Genomic DNA, 22959 nt, shown 5'->3' on the forward strand with positions numbered 1-22959 from the left:
AGTCCACGGTTAAAACAAGCTCAAACATTAAAGGTCTAATAAGGAATGGGTTCCTTTAAAAAAAAAAAAGTAACTAAAATGTTGTCATCCTAAACAACAATTCTACTAAATTCAGCACAATTCAATGTGAAATGTTCTTCGCTGACCCGGTTTTTGCCACTCTGTGATGATTGCAGAGAGAACTGAAACCTATTCTGTCAAGTCAAGCTTTGACTGCTTGGCCTTCTTAGTTCAACCCATTCAATAAATCTCCACAGACCGTTGTTCTAGACAACGGATGGGCTGTCCCGCAGTTCTGAACGATTTAAACCATTCAACTTCATACTTGCCCTCCAAATTAATACGTTTTTTTTCTGCATTTCCCTTCCTCCTCGTAGAGCTCCGGAGATTATCCTGGGACTTCCGTTCTCCGAGGCCATAGACATGTGGTCCTTGGGCTGTGTGATGGCTGAGCTCTTTCTGGGTTGGCCTCTCTACCCTGGAGCCCTGGAGTACGACCAGGTAACACAGCCTCACAGACTCTTTCCTCGCTCTCTCTAGCCCCCGTTGCATTCGGTCATCATTGAGTGAAAGAGAGAAGGTGAGTCAGTGATAGTGTTGGGCGATTTTCCGCATTGAGCAGAGAGTGCGGGTCGTAGAAAATGATGGCCATATCAAGTGCTTATTTCTATTAACACTTGTTAGAATTTCTCTAAATGCCACCGATCCTGGTTCTTGCCAACTCTCAGCTGCTGTCATTTGAGGCTAGAGAATCATCTGACGTCAGAAGGTGTAGAAAAGGCAGCTGGTGCCATCACAGTGCGTGTGAGCTATTAACAGAAGAAATAACAAAATGTGTGTCTGTGAAGGACTAAAATCAGACTGCAGAAATTCAGGGTTGAATAAGGTTACAGCTAGAAAACCTGCTTTATTCTCAGAAAAAGAGAATAAAGGCCAATAAGGTGAGCCAAGAACAGACACTTCTAAATTATAATTCCACCCAGTGTCTACATTGTTCTGTGAACACATGAGATGCATATGCACAATGTATTATATTAACATGAGGCTCATAGTAAATGACCACACAATTAATGTGTGTAGTGTAAACCGCTAGTTTATGTTTATATTGTGCAATACTAACAAGTTGGCATATCCCCTTATGAGTCTCCCAGTTTGATACAACATATAAGGTAGCAGTTCAGCAGGGCCTTTGCTAAGAACTCCATTTGTGGGGTACATTTTTTTTTTGCTTGCCGATGATTCTAACGGTATAAAAGATGACTCAAAGTTAAGAGCCTGCGGAAGTGTTACTCTTTTGTTTCCTTAAGGAAAGGAATGTCACCCCTACATATAAACAATCCCTTTGTTCCTCCGTGTTGCCCAAAAAAAGAGTTGCAAGTGGGACTTCTCCCGTTTTCCTTATACCAAGTAATTGGTCATGTTACAGGTCGCATTCTGCCCCAGGAATACGAAGGAATAGTTTTGATGGGTTTCTTTTACCCGTAAGTACGGAATCCACCATACCGTGGGCCCCGCTGGCCTGGCCCTGCTGCTCGCCCCATCAGGGGGGTCATTTAGAGTGTCTTCTTGGCAGAGGCGTAAAGGTTAAAGTTCCTGGGACCTGGGACGCCGTGACGCAAGACCTCGCTCTGCCTCACGCCAGCGCGCGGGCCGCGCTATCCCGCGTGCTCCTGCAGCCCGCTGCACGCCACCAGGGCAGTAATGTCTTCCCCAGGGAGCCGAGTTACCCCCCGGGGTTTTCTCTCTAGTAATTGGCTGTTACAGAAAGACTAGAGCAAAATAATAAAGGATTCTTTGTATGTTGCTAGATTTTAATACATTGGGTCACATCTAATTGATTACACGTGCCGTCACTCCTCTAACTTGATTCTCATAAGTTTCCGTGCAGCATGTCTTCTTTAGTTGAACCCTCTCCTGACCCTGACATAAAGCTCGGTCTTTGTTCCCTGGTTTCCCTTTCTCACTTCTCATCTCTCTGGCTCTGTGTGTCTACGACCAGGTCCGGTACATCTCCCAGACCCAGGGGGTGCCTGGAGAGCATCTGCTCAACAAGGGAACCAAGACATCTCGATTTTTCCGGAAAGAATCTGACTCTCCCTACGCCACCTGGCGACTGAAGGTATCCATTATTTTCTTCCAATTAAATCATGCTGGTGAACACAGACACACACACACACGCGCGCACACATGATTTTCACCCTTGCATGCATTCCATGATGCATGCCACCATTTGCATTTCAATGCAGATATCCTGGGTGATCATGAACGTCGCCTTGTAGCAGTAACGGTTGGATTACATTCATCACTATTTATTTATTCATGACTAAATTGCCCTTTCTGCGTTCAGACCACAGATGAGCATGAGAAAGAGACGGGTTTGAAGTCCAAGGAGGCCAGGAAGTACATCTTCAGCTGCATTGACGATATCGCCCACGTGAGTACTGCTCTGCCTTCAGAAACCTCATCGTAGACAAATGGCTCTTTCTCTGTTGGCACAGTGAGCTGCTAAAACTCTGCCTGCCTGGCTGATTGAATTAGATGAATAAATATCCCTAACTCTGTCGGACAAGCTTCGGTTGGCGCATAACCGCATCAGGATCGACCTCAAATAACAACCGAATTAACCAATAACGCAAGGAAGGTTCCCGCTTTCGATGCATCTTTTTTTCAAAGTCAAATTGTGTGTGCCAGGTGAACTTGGTGATGAGCCCTGACCCCAGCGACATGCACGTGGAGAAGGCGGACCGCCGGGAGTTTGTGTCTCTGCTGAAGACGATGCTGCTGGTCGACGCCGAGGGCAGGACGGTTCCCTCGGACGTGCTCAGCCACCCCTTCCTCGCCATGACCCACATGCTGGACTACCCCCACAGTAACCAGTAAGCCCGTCTCACTCGCTCACTTTATTACCAAGGCGGTGCCGCAAGAGTGGAACATGAACATCTTCGTCGTTCATCCCTTCGTCCGCGTCTCAATCTCGCCTCTGCGGTGATCCAAGTTGTTGTTGACCCGTGAATTCTTCTAAAGTAAGTGAAGAAAGTGTTTGTGTCAGGCCCGCGACCAACCAAAGGTCTCTCTCTCGTCCCCCTCCAGCGTGCAGTCGTGTTTCCACATCATGGACATGTGCCACAGTCGCCCCGGCAACACTGTTTTCGATGCGCTCAACCACAACACGGATCCGTTCTCCAGAACAGCCCTGGCAGCCCCCAACTCCAACCCCCCCACCGGCCTCCCCTTGGCCTACAAGAAGATGCCAGTGCACCCTCAGGTACGCTATCCAAACTGTGTGTATTGATTGTTCTACGCAGGTCGGCAGTCGCTCAGGAGGTAGAGCGGGTTGGCTGGTAACCTCAAGGTTGCTGGTTCGATCCCCGGCTCCTCCTAGCTGAGTGTTCGAGGTGTCCCTGAGCAAGGCACCTAACCCTAACTTCTCCCGACGAGCTGGCTGTCGCCTTTGCGTGGCTGACTCCGCCGTCGGTGTGTGAATGTGTGTGTGAATGGGTGATTGTGAGGCAATATTGTAAAGCGCTTTGGGTGGCCACTGGTTACAGAAAAAGCGCTATATAATTGCAGTCCATTTACCATTTATGCATTTAAGTTAAGGCAGTGTAAAGTTCAAGGAATGGACTCAATTAAATTGTGGAGGACTGACTTTTTACAGCGGACGTTAAATCCCTACGCTTCAGGGGACAGGCAGCCGTGTGTGTGTGTGTGTGTGTGTGTGTGTGTGTGTGTGTGTGTGTGTGTGTGTGTGTGTGTGTGTGTGTGTGTGTGTGTGTGTGTGTGTGTGTGTGTGTGTGTGTGTGTGTGTGTGTGTGTGTGTGTGTGTGTGGAGGCATCCCATTCCTCATGGTGGACCAAACACAACTGCATATTATTTCAAGGTTTCACCGAACATATAAATATCCACTATGTCATATGATCTTCTCACTGGTTCTGACACACTTCCCCTTCTTGCCTTTGGTGCCACCTGGAGGTGAGGACATGCAATAATGGATGATAGCGGCCCGTAATCTGGTGACCAATACAGACGTGACGATATCATGGTCATCTCATCAGCTATATGATTTACCCTTTTTGATTCCTCCTTTTGTCTCCCGTGTTTGTCTCTCTTCTGCAGTATCTTTGTGCGACCTCCCGGTCTTAATCCTCTCAGTACTCCAATCTCATCATACCGTACCGTTCTGTCGTTCCGATTCAGGTGATAAACCAGCCGGCTCCCCCCGTCTTGCACTCGGGAATACCCCTGCCAACCGGGAACCAGTTCGGATGCAGCGACTCGTTCCCCCCGGCCCTCATCCTCTGCCCTCCCAGCATGCAAGGTCCGTCCCCACTCTGGCCGAGCGTGGGCGGTGCCATGGCTCACCAACTACACCGCTCTTCATCCATGCATTTAAATCAAGTCACCCCGTCCTGTGAACCCTTTCACCCATACCGGCCAGGATTTAATTTCTCTCCCTCCCTTAGGTAATCTTAATCAGCCTGGATACTCGGTTTCCATGGTGAATCAAGCCCCTCCCATTCAACCTCTACCGATGCGACCGGGGATAATGACGCAGGTAATACAGGGCGGTGCATCTTTTACTTTGTTTAACTATTGGGCTGGTTTACATTTTGATGACGTGACATTTTACACAAAGATGCTGTTAGCCCGACGTTAATTGATGCTTAATTGATGGACGACAAGACTGCTAGTGTGAAGTGAATCCTAAGAGAAGGCAGCCCAGCATCACTCCACCTTCTCCTCCCTGTCCTGGTAGCCGGCCTGGTCCACTAGAGGCCAGCAGCTCCTGGTCCCGGCGGCCTGGCAGCAGATGACCCCCGTGGGGCCTCCGCCCTCGCACCCGCCGCCTCCTCCTTCCTCCCTAACCAACGAGTGCGGGCTGCCTCAGCAGCGGATCGGCGACTGGGGGTGAGTCTCTCGAAGCGCCTCTGGCACTGACTCACGGAGGAAGTCTTCCTGCCCAGATTGTCGACAAGGGTGTTTTAAAATATCCTCCAACTGACCGCGGGACCGTTTAGTCACCGGGGTTAGTGCCGCGGTGCCAAGCTGCTGGTTTGGGCGTGGTTAACATTATGGTCTGGATTCTGGAGTTCATTCGGTGCCTTTTTGAATGCACTTGAATTTGCTTTAAAATAAAAAATTGTATAGATGAAATATCAAAAAAATACGAAGCATTTGTTTCTGTTACTACATGGTTTATCAATCTTCACCATGATAAAAATACAAATGTGCTTGTATTGTCGCCGTTCATTGGTTGAATTTTATTGACTTTGACTTAAAGATCCCATGCCATTCTATTTTATGATGCTTTAATATAGGTATTAGTGGGCCACAAACACAGTATTCAAAGACGTCCCCGAAATTCAGCTGTGGTGCAGAGTTACAGTCACTCCGAAACAGTCGCATATTGAGCTTCCCCCAAACGCGCTGTTTCGGTGGGCGTGTCAAGGCAGGTCAAGGAGGGGGGTGGGGGTGTGGCCCTGAGCAGCTTGTAGCCACTACCATGCGCTCTGTATACGGTGGGCGTGTCAAGGCAGGTCAAGGAGGGGGGTGGGGGTGTGGCCCTGAGCAGCTTGTAGCCACTGACAGTACCATGCGCTCTGTTTACGGTGGATGTATCGCAATGGCTCGTAGAAACCCATATTATGCATAGATATCTATATCATATAATATATAATATTATCACCTGGCCCTGAGCAGCTTGTAGCCACGGTACCATGCGCTCTGTTTACGGTGGATGTATCGCAATGGCTCTTAGAAACCCATATTATACATAGATATCTATATCATATAATATATAATATATATTATCACGGCCAAAAGCTGTGTGAGCCTCCAGACGATAGGTTATTATGAATCTCAAACGACCGCGTCTACTTCAGATTGATGTGGAAGTGGAAGAACCAGAGACGTCGGAGAACCCGACGAAGTCCTTTGTGATTCATTATATCGTCCGGACGCGCACACAGCTTTTGGCCGTGATGTATTATTTGATATAGATATCTATGTATTATATGATATTATTTAGATATAGAGCAGAGCTCCAGGTCTGTAACGCAAGTGTTGTACACTTCCTTGTTATTTGGATAACCGTTCTGCTGTTGGTGTTATGGCATAACGCGTCGGACTCTCGTCTCTGGTATTTCTACAACGAGACTCGTATTGGGGGTTATCTCAGCCATGGTTGAGAATGAATTGGGGGAAAGGAACTTTGGCTTTGACTCCCTGAAGTAGGCTACATGAACCACGACATGGAGGAGAAAGGGATTGTTGGCCGCGAATGTATCCCGCTTGAGCCCTGCTTCCCTCCGCCTCGGCAGCGGTCAGCGCTAATCACCGCATCCTGAAGCCGAGGCGGTGGTCCATAGGCTCCGGCGGGAGACGACCGCGGTCAACAATCCCTTTCTCCTCCATGTCGTGGTTCATGACTTCAGGGAGTCAAAGCCAAAGTTCCTTTCCCCCAATTCATTCTCAACCATGGCTGAGATAACCCCCACTACGGGCCTAGTTGTATAAATACCATAGACGAGAGTCCGACGTGTTATGCCATCACACCAACAGCAGAACGGTTATCCAAATAACAAGGAAGTGTACAACACTTGCGTTACAGTCCTGGAGCTCTATATCTAAATAATATCATATAATACATAGATATCTATTTCAAATAATACATATTATCACGGCCAAAAGCTGTGTGCACGTCCAGACGATATAATGAATCACAAAGGACTTCGTCGGGTTCTCCGACGTCTCTGGTTCTTCCACTTCCACATCAATCTGTAGTAGACAGAACCGCGCGCTGCCTGCTGCCTGCTGCCGGCGCAAGGCACCACCGCCCGGCTGCCCGCTGCCGGGCGGTGGTGCTTCGCGGCGGTGGTGCCTCGCGCCGCGGCAACCGGCGGCAGGCAGCATGTCGCAGTTCATGTACTTCGATGTCGTTCTGCCATTGCATTCAAAATTCTGTAACTAGCCTGTTACTACGAACTAAGCAACTACCATACACGTGTTAGCATTTAGCACTAGCTCAATCACGACTCCTTCAGAATTCTTGTGGGTGGTTACGAACCAACCAAGTGGGCAGGGCCATGAATAATAGTTTGACAACGCTACGTCACAGTCTCACCTTATCCAGATCGGCTCATTTCTTCTGCCTTTTTCCTTTCATTGCCTATTGCATTCAGCAGACAAACTGCATAGATTTCAAACTTACCACAGCTCACAAACTTATTCAGACCTATGTTATTTAACAAACAACAGGAAAAATGTGATTTTAATGGCATGGGCTCTTTAAGACTTTTGTTCTTCCATATTTGTGGGGGTTAAAATGGTTAGATGGTTGGGCCCTGTCCTCACTAACCCGGGTTAATCTACAAACGCATAAATATTTATCCGTTTAGCCCTTCCGTCCACACTGAAACGGCGAATTCCGTCACTGAAAACAATGCTTTACAAAAACGATCGCTGAGGTGGATGAATGTGAAAACGCTGGGTTCGCGTTGTAGTGTGGTCAGGGTAGACGGAGGCTTTCAGAAACGATGACATTTGGTTGCCATGACACTGCCATGACGCTGCCACAAGCTTGCGCTTGAGACCGAGACGCTCATCAAAAAATGTCAGGTGAAATGGAAATGATGATTTCTCCCTACAATGTACTTTTGTATTTCCAGTTACAGCTCGATATATTGAACATATTCGTTAGTCCAATGCCAAAGGCGAGCGCTGTACTTGCTGTGCTTAAGGGATGGGGAAAAAAACGCAAAGACGCCAGTTCAAACTGTATTTGGTGTGGCGTTTCAAAAAGAAAAAAAACACGCCTTTGTACTTTTGGTTTGAGACATATTTTTGCTTGTGAGTGAAGATTAGCCAGCTGATCAACTGCAGCTATCAGCTGATTGCGCGCCTGTAATCTAAACAGAGAGGCGTGGCTGGAGAGGCGTAACCAGTACAACAACTGTTTATCAAAATCATTTCAGTGTGGAACGTGGATGCAAACCATTCCGAAAACGATAGTGTGGACGGAGATCGTTTTCATTGCGACTGTGCGTTTTTATATTTACCCGGGTTAGTTTGGACAGGGCCTAAGATATATATATATGCAAGCTGTTGGCCTTTTTTTTTTTTTTTTTTTTCTGTCCTCTTTACTCATGCTCTGCCTTTTACAGGAATGTTCATCCCCACGGCAACCATTACAACACTGTGATGCAGCAGCATCTCCTGGCCAATCAGCTGCCAGCTCTGTCTGCTGCCCAGCCAATGAACATTGGTGTGGCTCACGTTGTGTGGCCCCAGACAGCCAACAAAAGAAACAGGCACAGTTACAACAGGTAAACGAAGCATGTTGTTTGCGTCTTGTTAAAGTGTACGTATCTTTCCATCGAGAAAAAAGCCCAAAATAAGGTATGATCCATCCATTGTGATCCTAGATTTATTAGAGTAGTCGAGAAGTGGCTTTCAATTTCCTGAGCCTATCCTCTTATTGCCAGTTAAGTAATTGCTCCATTTGGCTCAGTGGTTTGGTTTTATGATAAAACACAGGCATGGGGAGTTGACTTTAATGCACTGCATTAAAACCTTTTCGAGAAAATCAATCAATTTTGATTCATCACAAACGCCACAATCCTCTGTGGAAATAGTTAGTGTACTTGGATCTCGTTCTTCGGCCAGCTCTCTAGTCTACCTCTTCTCCTTGAATGGCTGAACTGTGTTTGTCTTTCGGGCGAATACAGTTGGGTGTACTGTGTCCCAACAATTTGATTTGTTGCAACAACAAAATCTCCTTCTTGATTTAAAGGAATGCACCCCAACCCAACAACATGTACCAGATATCCATGTGTCGGACGCCCAAGATGGCCGACTTGGTCAGACACGCGGTGGCCAAAAGGGATCCGCCCCAGTGGACAGGGCCTCCGCGGCAAAGCAGGCAAGAGGAAGTACTGAACGCTGAGGAGGAGGAAGAGGACGACTACGAAGACTCTGTCAAAAAAGTGACATGCTTCAAAGAGGAGACGATGGATTCCAACCGGCGGCCGGATGCGGCCAATCAACCGCCACGCGAGGTGGCCGTCTTATTGGGCGAGACGCCGAGCCCCGCCTCCAGCGTGATCAGCATCCACAGTGAGCCAACCGACGACGAGGACGACCGGCAGTGTCTTCTGAGAGAGTGAGCACCGCCAAAGAACGACTTATCGACGCATTTCCACCGTAGGGTTCGGTTCGCCTCAGTCCGGTAGTCAGGGGGCGATATAGCCCAGCTCAGTTCCGAGGTTGTTGTTGTTTTTTTATGGTAGGCCGGATGTCGATCGCCGCGGTAGCTACGTAAACATCTTATCATTATTGCAGCGCGACACAGTCCAGCCTGCTCAATAAAAACAATGGACAAGAGGTACGCGACACATTAAACCAAGAGCTACCATGGAAGTCGTCCAGCAACAGTTTCGGAATGTCTACACCTCCTTGTTCGCCCAAGCTTCACTTCACAGTGTAGCTTTGCACGTTTGTGGAACAATGCCTTCCCCTCCCAAAAATATTTTTTTGGGTTGTGAGGGAAACTTATTTAATTGAATTAGCTTACAATATGTCTCCAATTACCTTTGCTGAAGTAGGCTACATGCACGCGCAAAAGGAGGGGGGGGAGCTCGACTGCCCTTCGCAGGTCTTCCGGAAGGTAACCAATCACATCGGAGTGGGGTTGGCAGGAGGGGTGCGGAGAAGGACGAAACCGAGCGTTGACAGAGAATGCTGAAAGCGCCCAGATGAGAGGAAGAGTTTCCCGAAAATCGACATTGTTTTTTGTGCTGTGATTCTTGTCAGGTTGCGCTATAGGAGTCATTAATAAGAAATGAAGACCAGAAAAGTAGTATAATGGGGTCTCTTTAAGCATTCGGCTTCTTTCAGCGCCTCTAAGAAGAGTCGATGACCGACCATGGTGTCATTATGCTTATTGTGACGCCTATTCGGTGAACGATTGAGATTGGACTGACTTCTTCCCCCAGATATCGACAACGGCGTCTCATGCAGAATATTATTGACTCAGTTTGTCTGTACTTACGGGCCATACTTGACAAGTATTTAGTCCTTTCACTCATCAGGCAAATGGTAGCCATGTTAAAATAGACCTGCAGTGAATAGAGAGACCGTCATTGAGGAGCAAATAGTTGGTAGACAGTGAGGTCAGATAAAGTTTTGTTTGTTTCTTCCTTGCTGTCTGAACGGTTGTTGGCCTTGCCTCTGTCTGACGCGCTGTGGGTTTCTGTGGTTTCCAGATGTAAAGGGGAGTGTGCGTGTGAGGCATGCAGGAACACCAGTGTGTCCATGGAGAGAGTTTGTTCCTTCAGTAGCCCCGACAGCAGCCTCAGTACAGACTCCTCCGTCTCCAACTCCCCCCAGTCCAGCCCCTCCATCTCGCCCTGCAAGAGGCCCAACAGGTTGTGTGTGTGCGTGTGTGTGTGTGTGTGCACGTGTGTGCTCATAGAAATTTAGGCTACTTTAAATGTTCATGTTGTAATATTTTAGCATCGTGTTTGTTTCATTGAATGTGATTTATTTTGACCTGATTTCTTTGGTCTGCGTCTATAGTTCTATAGATCTAACTAGTCCTGTTTGATTGCTTCTGCCTGTCCAGCGTCTCCGAGGACGACGGGCACGGCAGCGGCTGTGAGACGGTGGAGGGCTCCCCCACCTCGCCCCCCGGCAACGTCCCCTACTGCTACCTCGGCAACGGTAACCGCAACAACCGCCCACCTCTGGCCGCCGTGGTGGCGGGACTGGGCTCCGCCGCCGTGGTCGCCCAGGGGCGCAACGGCCCCAGGACCATGGTGGTCCCACCGATGAGAGTGCAGAACAACAACAACTACAGCGCGGCGACCGAGGGCCGCAGCCACAGGACGGGTCGGTCTACTCTCCTTCTGGCTCACTCGTGTACTCGTAGTAGGACGTTTAACCCTGTGAAAAAAAGGATTACATGGCAATTCTCGTAACAGCTGTGTATGGCGTTATCCCACGTTTTGAATTGTTGATCTTTTTGTGGCTGTTCTTAGCCGAGCGGATCGGAGCGTAGTGATTGCTTTATTTCCCCCCGAGGCTCATGTGGTCTGTTGCCTGTGCTTTGGCTCTGTCTGCTTTGCAGGTCTCGTGGGCCCGTTGGGGGCTTACCGCCCCCTGGTGGCCCATACAGGCTTTAACAGGTGATGGTAAAACCACCGGAGGAACTGGCTGTGCTCCAGTGGCTCGGAGATGCATCCTCACCGGACAATATGACCGTTGTCAGTGTAGCACTTCACATGGTCTGTCCTCTTCTATAGAGGCCTATTTTAAGATGTACTGTTGAGACGACAAAATAAGCACCAATAAACAATCGAGGCAAGGGTTCTCTTGTCGGTTGCCCGTGTCCGACCCGTCACCGTGACGCCTGGTTAATTATTAACTGTAAGAGACCTCAAATAGGATATGTTTGAACAGAAATCCTTTGTTTATTCATCATATCCATGTTTGCTGTCGGGCAAATAGACAGCGAGGCGTGAAGCCCTCCGCCCCACTGTGGACACTAGCCTGTCGACGCCCGATTGTTGTCGGATTAGGAAAAGCAGGATGCATCTCCCTGACTATTGGATCAAAGCCACTGCCTGTGTTTCTGTGTTTCTTGGGGCTCCCACCAAACGGAGCCAGTTGCCTGAAGGCACGGATCTCAGTCTAGTTGAAAGCTTGCTGGGAGAACTGGCTGCAGATCATAGTCTGAGGGACAACCTCGCGTTTGGTGCTTTGTTTTTGCCGTTGTTTTTCTGCTGAGTGACAATTTTCTCTTCTTTGGCACTAGCTCTTCTGTGATCTACTTTCCAGGTGGATGTACCTGTGGTTGAATTGGAATGAGTCTTGAGTGCGATTGAATGACAGTTTATTTGATTGGAACTCAAATGTTAATGCGTAGTAAGTCCTTGCCTGTAACTCTGTCAGTGCTTGAGGGAATTTATACTTTACTGCCTGGACTTACTAGGATGTTAAGCACTCCGTCGTTTCTTGACGAATATTAGAGATCTATTTTTAAATTTGTATTTTATCTAGCAAATATTAGTAAATAACTTAAAATAAATGATAGATAAAAAACAAACTAGCGTAGGCAACGGGTGCAGGAACACCATAAAAACAGAAAGCGCTTACTGTCTAACAGGAGAGCCTTATGTTAGTAGCTGCGCTGGGGCCTGGACCCGTTGGAAATCAACCCCAGCAGATGCTGTTTAGCCCGCCTAGTCCCCGCCAGGCCTGGCTACAGACCAGAGACCAGGGGGACGTCAGGCCGCTGATAATTAGTATCAGCATTGTGTGTGTGTGTGTGTGTGTGTGTGTGTGTGTGTGTGTGTGTGTGTGTGTGTGTGTGTGTGTGTGTGTGTGTGTGTGTGTGTGTGTGTGTGTGTGTGTGTGTGTGTGTGTGTGTGTGTGTGTGTGTGTGTGTGTTACTGTGTGTGTGTGTGTGTGTGTGTGTGTGTGTGTGTGTGTTCATTTTCTACACTTCCCCACCCCTCTTTTCCCCATGCATGTCTCCTCAGGTTGGTTGTTGCATTGCATTGAGTTTCTGCCAGCAGCTCTCTGCGCTGCTTGTTACTCACCCTCTGTGTCTCTTTCTCTCTCTCTCTCCCCCCCCCTCTCTCTCTCTCTCCCCCCCCCTTCTCTCTGTGTCTCTCTCTCTCTCTCTTCCCCCCCTCTCTCTCTCTCTCTCTGTCTCTCTGTCACTGTCTCTCTGTGTCTCTGTGTCTGTCTCTCTCTCTCTGTGTCTCTGTCTGTCTGTCTCTCTCCCTCTCTCTCTCTCTCTCTGTCTCTTCCCCCCCTCTCTCTCTCTCTCTCTGTCTCTGTCTCTGTCTCTGTCTCTGTCTCTCTGTCTCTGTCTCTGTCTCTCTCTCTCTCTCCCCCCCCAGCCTCCGAGTCCTGGTCCCGCTCCAGAGGACGCTGCGGCCTCTCCGGTCCGGCCCTGCTGCCCTCCGCCCCCCTGCTGCCCCGGGGCCAGAGGGGGTCCGCCCTGCAGCACCCCCTGGGCTTCCCTCAGGTAGCCCCCCGCTTCTCCGTCTAATGCCGGTTGACCCTCTCTAGAACTGGGGTGGGGTTAGAGCATCACACTAGTGAGGAACTCTTTTAACTAGGGCTGTAACGATACGCGTATCGACACCGAAATCGCGCCCTTTCTAACTCTGGTCAAATTGTCCGATTGAAATTTGCTAATAATTTGTCTAAATAATAGTCTGCTGACAGCGCCCCATCTTATCGATGCTGTAAATATGCGACGAGATGCCCTCTCTGTGATGACAGCTCTCCGTGGCTACGGAGGATTGCATTTCTCCACAGCCGTCGAAGTCCTCATATGCGATATGAACGACATTTATCCAGAGTGGGCCAAGCGCGAAAAAAATAGCCTGTGTGATCCCTGTCTCTATTGTTTTGTGTGATTTGACTGGCAGTTGGTCTGATTATAGGTCGGAATGAAGCGGCCACCGATTATTGACAGGATGGGTACTTTATTCTACCGGACTCGTTCGCTTCTTCACTAGACACACACGCTACTGCTCGCTCTCGCTCGTCCACTCACTCGCTGACGTCACTCGCACACACACATACGCACACTGCCATTCTTGCGCACACACATAAGCTACTCGTAACACTATGCCTCGTTATTGCGACGTTCATGTTAGACTTTCATGTTTTTTCCCATCTAATAAGAAGCGCTAATGGGATATTTGACTAAACCACCAAACTAGTTGAGGGTTTTTGCCTACCTGCAAGCATCCTCCAACTGCAATCTTTGGTTATTTATTTATTAATTTAGCTATACTTTAATAGTATTCTTTCGGTTCAAATCTGTTCAGTGTTCCAAATTATTGGTTATTAAATGTTACATTAAGTTAATTGTTATATAAGTGTTGTTGAAATAAAATGCTAACGCTACCTTATCGCCGGACACACTTTGATCACTGCAAACAGCTGACCCTTCCCCCCCCCCCCCCCTCCCTCCCCCAGGTGCCCTCCTACGGCTCCAGCCACAGCAGCAAGGAGTGGAACGGCAACTACGTCCCCCTGCGGCCGCACGCCTTCATCCCCCCTACCGTTCAAACGCACACCTTCACCCACCTGCCGCACGGCAGCCCCACGCACACTTCCACCACCCCGCGCGGGCACACCCAGTGTCTGCCCGCGCACGCCCTGCTGGCGTACCCTCCTACCGGGCCCCTGCACGCCACGCACCCCCACCACCACCCCCACCCCCACCACCTCCCCTCGCACCCCCCGCCGCCGCTCCTCCAGCCTGGCTACGGTCTGTCTCACCCCCAGGGGGGCACCATCGTGCACCAGGTCACCCTCGGCATCGGCCCCCACCGGCTCCTCCCCTCGCCGACCATGCTCCCCCATCATGGCTCTGGCTACCCTCACCCTCTCCCCCTCCCCCACCACCAGTTCCCCCCTCACTTCACCAGCATGCCCCCGCCCCCTCTCCCCTACATGGCCTCCCCCGCCGCCTTCAGCGGCTTCCCCCTGAGCCCCACCAAGCTCAGCCACCACCACCACCACCACCACCAGTTCTCGTTCATCTGAGGGCCCGTCGGGGCCGCCGGGGCCCTCCGCCGCCGCTCTGCCTCGGCACGGACGCGGCCCGCGGGAGGCGCGAGGCGGCCGCTACCTGGCCAGGTAGATTCACCAGCAGAGCACGGAACGGCTACGCCTGACTGCTGACCACCACCACGACGATAGTGCTGCCGCATGACACGGGGGGGCGATGGGGTCTGATAGTACTGGACACTTTAGGTTAAGCATTGGCCTCGTATCCCCGTGGGAGGTGGCGTTACGTCGTCCGGAGGGAAATGGACTCTGGGCGACTTCCGATGACTTTGCGGTGTGTGTGTGTGTGTGTGTGCTTTGTGGGAAAGTGTCTGGAGTTTATGTGAGATTTCTGTTAATCACACAACGTGAATCCAGTATTGTTCTGAATAACAAGCCGTTTATTGTTGTTGTCGGGCACCTTTTTGGTAAGCCTAAGCCTTTTCCCCGTCTCTGTGATAGGAGTGCCCAGAGCTCTTTAAGCCATCCTTAAGGTGCGTTCACACCAAAAGCCACGCAAATAACCTACTCGGGCCAACCGCAGACTTTTGTCACGCGAGTTGTTTAGCGTCAAGTGAAATTTATGTCAAATTTCAAATATTTCTACTCAAGCAAACGCGCGATTGAGGCAAATTTGCGTCGTTCGCACGAGCAGAATCACACAAGCCGTGTTGTTTGCATTGACTCTGCATGTATTCGCGGCGTTGGCTTTTGGTGCGAGCGTGCGGTAATGCGTGTTCACCATGGAGGAATCGGACCTCCCACTCTCTCCACTCCCCCCTGATATCCTAAAGACCCCCTCCCTCACCTCCCCCCCCCTCACACCTTTCAGTGCCTTAAGAGTGGAGTCTGACAAAAACTTCAGGAGTTTCTAGATTTTAATGTTAATGGGCTTGCAGCAGCACTTGAAGCTTTACTTCTTGTTTAATAGGATGAACCTAGTGGATAGACACAAGACTTTGGCTTGTGCTTCTTTATTTTCCCGTTTGGTGTAAAGACTGAGTTTGTATTGAGACTATAAATGATATATAGGCTTTTGATCGACTAAGCTTTTTATGTATGTACTGAATGACTTCATATTTTGATAATCCATTTCTATACACTAGTGCTTAACAACAGTATTGTCACTGTTAACTGTAACTGCAATACAATCTAGAAAGCATTTGGGTTGCTGTGTGTTACTTGCGTAAAGGCTGTATTTCAATTAATCCATAGTATATTTTAAAATACATTGTCAGGAGCGCTAAAGAAAACTGCTGAAGTTTGGGCTAAGGACAAACCAATTGATTATTTTGTGTTGTAGTTTAAAAAAATGTTTCAGTGTTTTTGAATAACCAATCAACGTACAGTATCCTTGCTGGGCTATTGGAGTGTTTCTGTGTATTTTATTGGATATTTTTCATTGAGTTAATAATCCTTTTTTTGTCTCGTTGCTTTTTGCATACATTCCGTCATGGTATGGCATTGCCTTGCTTGTGTATGGTTTGAGTTTTTCCCCATCTCCCCCACACCTGTGTAATGTGTGTGTGTGTGGTAAGGGGTATGCCTTCTTTAATGGACAGTACCTTGCCTGAACGGACCGGCATTCTACTCGTCTCTGCACCAAAGACTGATCACTTAAATGGACACTCTTTGTGGTCCATGTCCCCCCCCTCCCCCCCCCCCACCCCAGTAAACGCAGATGGTATCATTGGTTAAACTATCATCGTTGTATAGTGTAGTATGTGGAATGTATAGGTAATGAGCTGCTATGTATCGACTGGCTTTCACTTCCCATAGCTGTGAGTTAGAGGACTTAACATTACCCCCCTCGCCCCCCCCTCGCCCCCACAGCTTTCTTCACATTTGTGTTGTTTTGATAAATGGATACCATAGAACTGGGTGAAGTGTGATCCCAGAGCATATTGAATCATATTCATACATGCAAGTGCCTCTGTATAATGGCTTTTTGTTGTTTTTGAAGTGATTTTGTTAAACTGCTGTAATCGTAGATTGGAGGTTTCTAGCTTAGTTTATATTCTCTTTATTTACTTTGGTGAACTTGTGGGGTTTTGTGTGTGCATCGTATAGCATCAGTATTTTCCTCATCAAATAATGTTTGGTTACGGTAATTGTGTTGTACTTAAGGTTTTATTCTGTCTGAAGACATAGCTTTTTTTTTTGTATTTTTGTTCTTGTTATTGAGCTGTATTTACAACAGTTTTGTACCGTTCATCTAGTGCCTTCTTCCACCCACTGGTTCCCGATTTGCGTCTTTGCATCCATTTGACAGAAGCGGTGCTTTGGGGACCGGCAGGTTGTGTTCTCTCTCTCTCTCTCTCTCTCTCTCTCTGGGTTTGACCCGTGTTATTAATCCCGTTATTCACCACTCAACCCAAAGTCCTTTTTTTTTTTTCTTGTTTTGCGAACCAGGACGTTCCAAAACAAGTGGCGCGTCTTCTACATAATCCTAAGAAAGTATAAGTCAGGGAAAGTTTGTTCCAGCGCCAGAACCACACCAATGACGCCATGCAGTACTAAACTCACAGGACCTATCTTTATTATACACACAGATGCAAAGCTTTACTCACATGCTGTGAATGTATTGTGTTGGGACTGTTAGTTCTTGTAGACGTGACGTAGTCTAGTTTGATGTCTCTGTGGCGGCCACGTTGCTCTCTCGGAGGGCTCCTCCTGAATCTCTAGTGTTTCGTGTACGCCGCTGTCTGCCATTGCTCGGGGTTTATCTTGTGTTTTCTGTTTTAAAGCGGCAGGCTTTAGTGATCGAAGTTGGGCTTTCTTTAAATAACGTGCGTGTTTTGAGTGGCTTTAGTCAAGGTGTGTGCTTGTCGAGGATGCAACCGTGTCTGTCGAACCCTGATGTAGGAGAACGGATTGGTCCGCTGCACTAGAGTGTGCACGTCAATATCAACGACTAGAACGTAGTCTGATGTTGGACTGGATGGGGGGGCAGTGGCTCCGGCGTGTTCCCTCTGTAGTCGATCGACCCAACTGGGGAGCAGATTCTGTTAGCGGCACTTGTTTTGACGTATGCCCGTCAGGTGTTGGATTTTAGTTTGTTATGGTGTTTTTTTTTTTTGTTTAGTATCGTTGTACCAACCAGCACATCAGAGACGTGCACGGCCACACCAATGCGGGGGTCGTGATGCACGGCTCTGAAATCCCCCCCCCCCCCCACCACCTCTTTGGACTGATTGCTCAGGATCACTCCGGAAACGACCCTCCCCCCCCCCCCCCTACCGCCCCCTCGGCCTCTCGCTGAGAGTTGAATCATCATCACTGTCGGGTCAGATTGCCCCTAAATGGATCATGGAGCTAAATCCAAGCACAGCACATTGTGTCCCGTAGCTTCACACTCTGCATAACCACAGCGTCGGACAGCTCCGGTGTGTGGGTACACAGATCCAGTCGAGTTGATTGAGTGCCTTTTTTTTTAAAAGAAAATTAAAATATTAAAGAAATCGACAAAATGGGCAATATCTTCATCTCCCTGATTCATGGGATATCCGTTCTAGCATATGGCAAAACCAAAAGAGCCAGTGGGCTAAATGGGATTGAAGTCATTTGAAAACAAGAGATTAGGTTAGAGTTGGCTTTATTTAACAGTGACAGGATCCAAAATAGTCTGCAGGCTTGCTGTTTCTGGGTTCTATGCTTTTACTAATGACGTTTCATTGGGCACTGGGCAATTGTATGTTATTTGATCCTTATGACACTCAAGTAGAAGTTTGTAATTAATGGGTTAAAGTTTTGTATACTCAATTCATAAGTATGTAGATGTGATTTCTTAATTTAATTTTGAACTGTTACTGCTTACAAATGTGTGTGTGTGTGTGTGTGTGTATAGATTGTGTGGCTTTATGATTTTACCGTTTTGATTTTAATTTTTAATTTTAATGCTACACTAGTTTGACATGTAGCAACTGCACTGTGCAATATACAACATGACTGGGAAAATAATTGTTTGGATGTATTTGTGTGTTACTAGTGTTTGGTCGTTTTCTTCTCTCCACCTGACTCTCTAGTGAGTTTCAGTGTGACCTGGCCTTATGTACTTTGTCACAACAAGCGGGTCCTTCTAAGTGACTCTTAAGGGTGATTGTCAAAAAAATGAGTATATGGTGTATGATGTCAAGATTCACTTTGAATTAAAAAAAAACATATTTTGCTTCAGTTGATATTGTCTGCTTGTTTTTGTTATCATGAGATTGATCTGAACAGAGGAAATTATCTTTATTTGTATAATACTCAAGTCAACCAATGGCTGAGGGTTAGGGTTAAAAATAGTACACATTCTTTGATCGTATGGAGTAAGTAATGGCTTGAATATTTGCGTCTATAAATTAACTTTTTGTTCCCAGAATAAATCCATTGAAGGATTCAAATCTCACTTTTGTTTTGAGATGATCCAGCTGCCTTCATCCACCACCAGGGGTCGCATGTTTTCCACAAGGACTCGATTTGCCAAAGAAATGTTCTGGGCAGTCCTTGCTGGCGTCATCATCAGTGGCTTAATATTTGTATTCTAATGGCACCACGGGTTATGCGGAAGGGTAAATAACCAGAGAGGACACGGCCCAGATGTAAGAATGATGAAGCCGTTGGACTAGGGTCGGAACAAATCGGAATAATTAACCAACGTGACGCTGCTGCTGCTGTTGAAGGCAATACACACGCACTGCCCGTATGCTCGATGTGTGTTCAACGATGAAGAGCGCTTTCCAGCCGCATTAGGGGTGCAAACAGGATTCACACAATCTGTCTTTCATGTACTCTGGTCTCCTTTAACAAGCTCATGGGGAGATCCTAGATTCTCCATACTTGGGAGCAGGTTGATCCAATGCATTTCACAAGAGCAACACCGTTGAAGAATTTCGATTCGGAATTAACTGGTTGAGCCATGTTTAGGCAGAGCATTAACAAAGCCGTTTCGGGGTTCGGAGGCTTGACGGAATGGCCCGATTTTGGGATGCTGTTACCGGTTTGCTTGGCGACAAACGGAAAAAAGCCACTGGCGACGAATGGCACGCTGGCCAGGTGTTCTCTGACCGTGTGGACCCTGGTGCTGCTGCTGCTGCACTGCTCCCTAGCTGCCGAAGGTAAGGCTCCATAGTGACCAAACTCTACCCCGATGTGTGCTGCCGTCTCCATACTGCAAGGTTAGCCGTATTGGTATATCATAATAACAATAATATATCAACAGATTACCTAGCCTGGCTTCTCTCCTGTGCAGCGCGCACTCTGCCCCCGTGATCTACTCGACTATAACGTTTGGCGTGTGTAAATAACCAAGCCCATCATTTCGGAAACTGTAGCTATCATTGGTGTAGATTTAAGTTCACCTCATTGTAACTTCTCATGCTTTTGTAGTTTCTGTCTTTTTTTATTTCATCTTGTTCATTAAAAAAAACTATTATAATAACACAAAATACACACAGGTCTATGCATTTCGCCGTGCGGTGACTCGCGCCGTGCGACGCGCACGTTTCGGCGCCGTGCGTTTTGGTGGTGGGAACCCGGTGTCCGCGCGACTGTCGAGCTGCCCCTCCAGACCCGATAGAGTGGCGCATACCGCCGAGGTCACTCACCTTGGATTGTAGGTCTACAGGGAAGACGTTTCATATTCAATATCAACGAATTATTTATGTTGCCAAACAGCCAGCCAGCCAGCCAGCCATCTAGCCACGGGCACGACGAAAATAGAATCGCGTCCTCACAGTTGTCATTGTGTGAGATGGGCTTCATTACTTCAACCTAGACCCGTCAGGGAAACTAAACCTCTGCTGAGTACAAGACCATACAAAACCATCACAACAACACCTCCAGCAATAACCGCAATTGTACTAATATTACATTACTACTATAAACCATCATTTTAATAATATCCTTTGGGGGAAAAATGGACTTGTTCATTGGTAAAATAGTATTTTAAATAATGCATTCGGCTCAGTGCAATCTGAACCTCCTCACGGTATTAGAACTGATCTCAGGCCTGTCTCTGAGCCCTGACAACAACACCACAGAGACTCCAGCTCTCATCACGCCTCAGTTTTGGCATAACCCCCGGTCATAAAAAGATTAGATGCAATTGCTTTATTCCCATCAGACAGACGTCTGCTGCTTTTTGGGGCCGAGATGTATTTTACCTCCGAGTCTGCCTTCGGATTGAAACTCGTTAAATATAAGGAGGTGTTTGAAACACATAATTTATGATGATTCACTTCAGTATTTATTATATTTGGTTAAAGATAGTTATGTTCATAGCATATAGCTATGTCTGAGAACAACATGATAAACATAACACTGGAGTTTGTATTCACACTGATTACGTCTCAGCACTGAACTAGATAACTACAAAGGACTGCGATAATGAAGAACGTTATTCGGTTGCGAGGATCCTTGAAAGACGTGCAGCCTTGCAGATGTTTCCGTGGCATCAAACAGCCAACCAGAGCGGCGGCGAGATCCTGAGGCGGGCTGCGGATGGTAAACAGCTGGACGCAGACTCCTTCCCTCCTAATTAGGCCGACTAGTTGTTGTCCTGCTTCACTCTTTTGTTCCTTAATGACTGGGCTTGCCCGCCTGGTTGCTGATGCAGTGACCGCCCTGCTTGCTGACTGGCTGACTGCCGCAGTGGTTAACTGGTCTCGCTAGGACAGTGACATTATGCAAGTCACTGTCCGAACTTCCCTCGCATCTGAAGTCAGGTACCAGTGGTACCTGCCTAGTCCACCCACAATGCACTGCTGCAGTTCAAGGAGAGGATTCATAACATGTTTGCCAAATTGACCATAATCAACACAAATGGTTGAATGTTCCACTCTTATGTATCACAATAACCGTGTTCACTATCGGCAGGTTTTCCTGCACTGGATATGTGTGCGTATGTCCGCTTTCTATAGCAGATAAAACAAGTAGAGGGTCGGTCTTAAACATCTTGAAGAGCCATGTTTCTTCTCGGCTCTCTTCACCATTCATAAAAGAGTTCTGTGGTCTAGTGGCTTGAGGGTGATAGTTCAGTACACACACATGTGTGGGTTGTGCTGCACGTTGTGTGTGTGTGTGTGTGTGTGTGTGGATATAACTGCACATGTTTCAGTGAAGTGTGTTATTTAAAAGATACTCCGCATTTCTCACCCATTAGCCGTATCCTACTGGATGGGCTGTTACCATGGGAACCCTTCTGCAGCCAGCGCTGTTTCTTGTCTTTGCCTTTTTGTTCTTGCCAATCATGTGTTAAAATAGCCCGGGAAAAAGAGTGGGGTCAGAGTCGCTTGCTTGATAATCAGTGTCAGACGCTGGCCCCGTGGCACCGTGGGTCGGATGGGCGTCTGTGGCGCTGGCTCGGGGCCAACGGGAGCCTCCTCTTTCTGTCGGGGTTTGGACGCGGCGCAGATCCACCGCGTTAGCCGCTGCTTATGGCTAATGAATGAATAATAATAATAATAATAATAATACATTTAATTTAGAGGCGCCTTTCAAAACACCCAAGGTCACCTTACAGAGCATATATTCATCATACATTTTTAAAAAAAAAACAAGACATTGTGGAAAAAATAAATAAATAAATAAATAAGTAAACATAAGCAATAAGAAATAAATAAAACAAAAACAAGACAAAACAAAACAAAAAAAACAATCAAAACAGTGATCAGTTAGACGTTGTGTGCGAGTTTGAACAGGTGAGTTCAATGAATGAATGGTGTTCCGAATTCCTCACTATTAAATATATTATTCATAAGCATGGGACAAGAATGAATTGTGTTCTTTTCCGTCTCGCATGGCGGGTATATTTGACTGGCTTCACAATTGCTTGAAAGCGCTTACTTTCAACTTTGGTTTGTTTGCAGTGCAGTGACTTAAAGGTATGGGATTCAATTTATTTAGATTTATATGAAAGAAAAAAAATCGATCTGTGGTTGTGATAAACCTGGATGAATCCCGGGCAATAATTCCATACGTCCCAAATGAAATGATTGATTTGGCAATAAAGTTTTTCTTATCTTATCGTATTAGGCGTCCCCTACCTGTGTCTCCTTACCTACCCAGCTACCTCGGACCTCTGCCCAGGCACTCTTGGGGCATAACAAGAGTCTTCCACTAGGCATTAAGGCCCGCGAGCTGGTCATGTGTTTTGGGAGAGCGGCTTTTGAAGGAAACAGGAGGGTTGGGATTCTTTCAGTCGGATACTTTCAAAATCGAATTGAGGCCCAATCCCATTTCTACCCCTTACCCCTTCAAAACAAGGGGGAGGGGTTAGGAGAAGGGGTAAGGGGTAGAAATAGGATTGGGCCTAACTCTCCAAATTGCCTTTTTTTTTCCAAATTGCCTAGCTTTAAGCTGAAACCATGACCGATCCCTACGTAATGTAGACCGATATAGTT

The 22959-nt window shown here is 47.5% G+C and overlaps 2 protein-coding genes across 2 annotated transcripts in view; both read left to right on the plus strand.

The window, feature by feature from the left end:
• Positions 1–17807, plus strand: part of LOC130389628 (homeodomain-interacting protein kinase 3-like) — a 28922-nt gene extending 11115 nt beyond the window's left edge. The window contains exons 5-18 of the mRNA XM_056599490.1: positions 378–501; positions 2000–2119; positions 2348–2434; positions 2692–2876; positions 3091–3265; positions 4199–4319; positions 4465–4556; positions 4758–4909; positions 8164–8325; positions 8793–9161; positions 10264–10425; positions 10623–10888; positions 12907–13034; positions 14000–17807. Of these exons, the coding sequence (XP_056455465.1) occupies positions 378–501; positions 2000–2119; positions 2348–2434; positions 2692–2876; positions 3091–3265; positions 4199–4319; positions 4465–4556; positions 4758–4909; positions 8164–8325; positions 8793–9161; positions 10264–10425; positions 10623–10888; positions 12907–13034; positions 14000–14572 (2716 nt within the window). The 3' untranslated portion in view covers positions 14573–17807. The remainder of the gene's footprint in view (positions 1–377; positions 502–1999; positions 2120–2347; positions 2435–2691; positions 2877–3090; positions 3266–4198; positions 4320–4464; positions 4557–4757; positions 4910–8163; positions 8326–8792; positions 9162–10263; positions 10426–10622; positions 10889–12906; positions 13035–13999) is intronic.
• A 1737-nt stretch (positions 17808–19544) lies between these two features.
• kiaa1549la (KIAA1549-like a) overlaps positions 19545–22959 on the plus strand; it is an 86916-nt gene continuing 83501 nt past the window's right edge. Inside the window, exon 1 of the mRNA XM_056598713.1 lies at positions 19545–19674. Within this exon, the coding sequence (XP_056454688.1) occupies positions 19545–19674 (130 nt within the window). The remainder of the gene's footprint in view (positions 19675–22959) is intronic.

Source organism: Gadus chalcogrammus, chromosome 9 (assembly GCF_026213295.1).
Source record: "Gadus chalcogrammus isolate NIFS_2021 chromosome 9, NIFS_Gcha_1.0, whole genome shotgun sequence".
NCBI classification, from domain to species: domain Eukaryota; kingdom Metazoa; phylum Chordata; class Actinopteri; order Gadiformes; family Gadidae; genus Gadus; species Gadus chalcogrammus.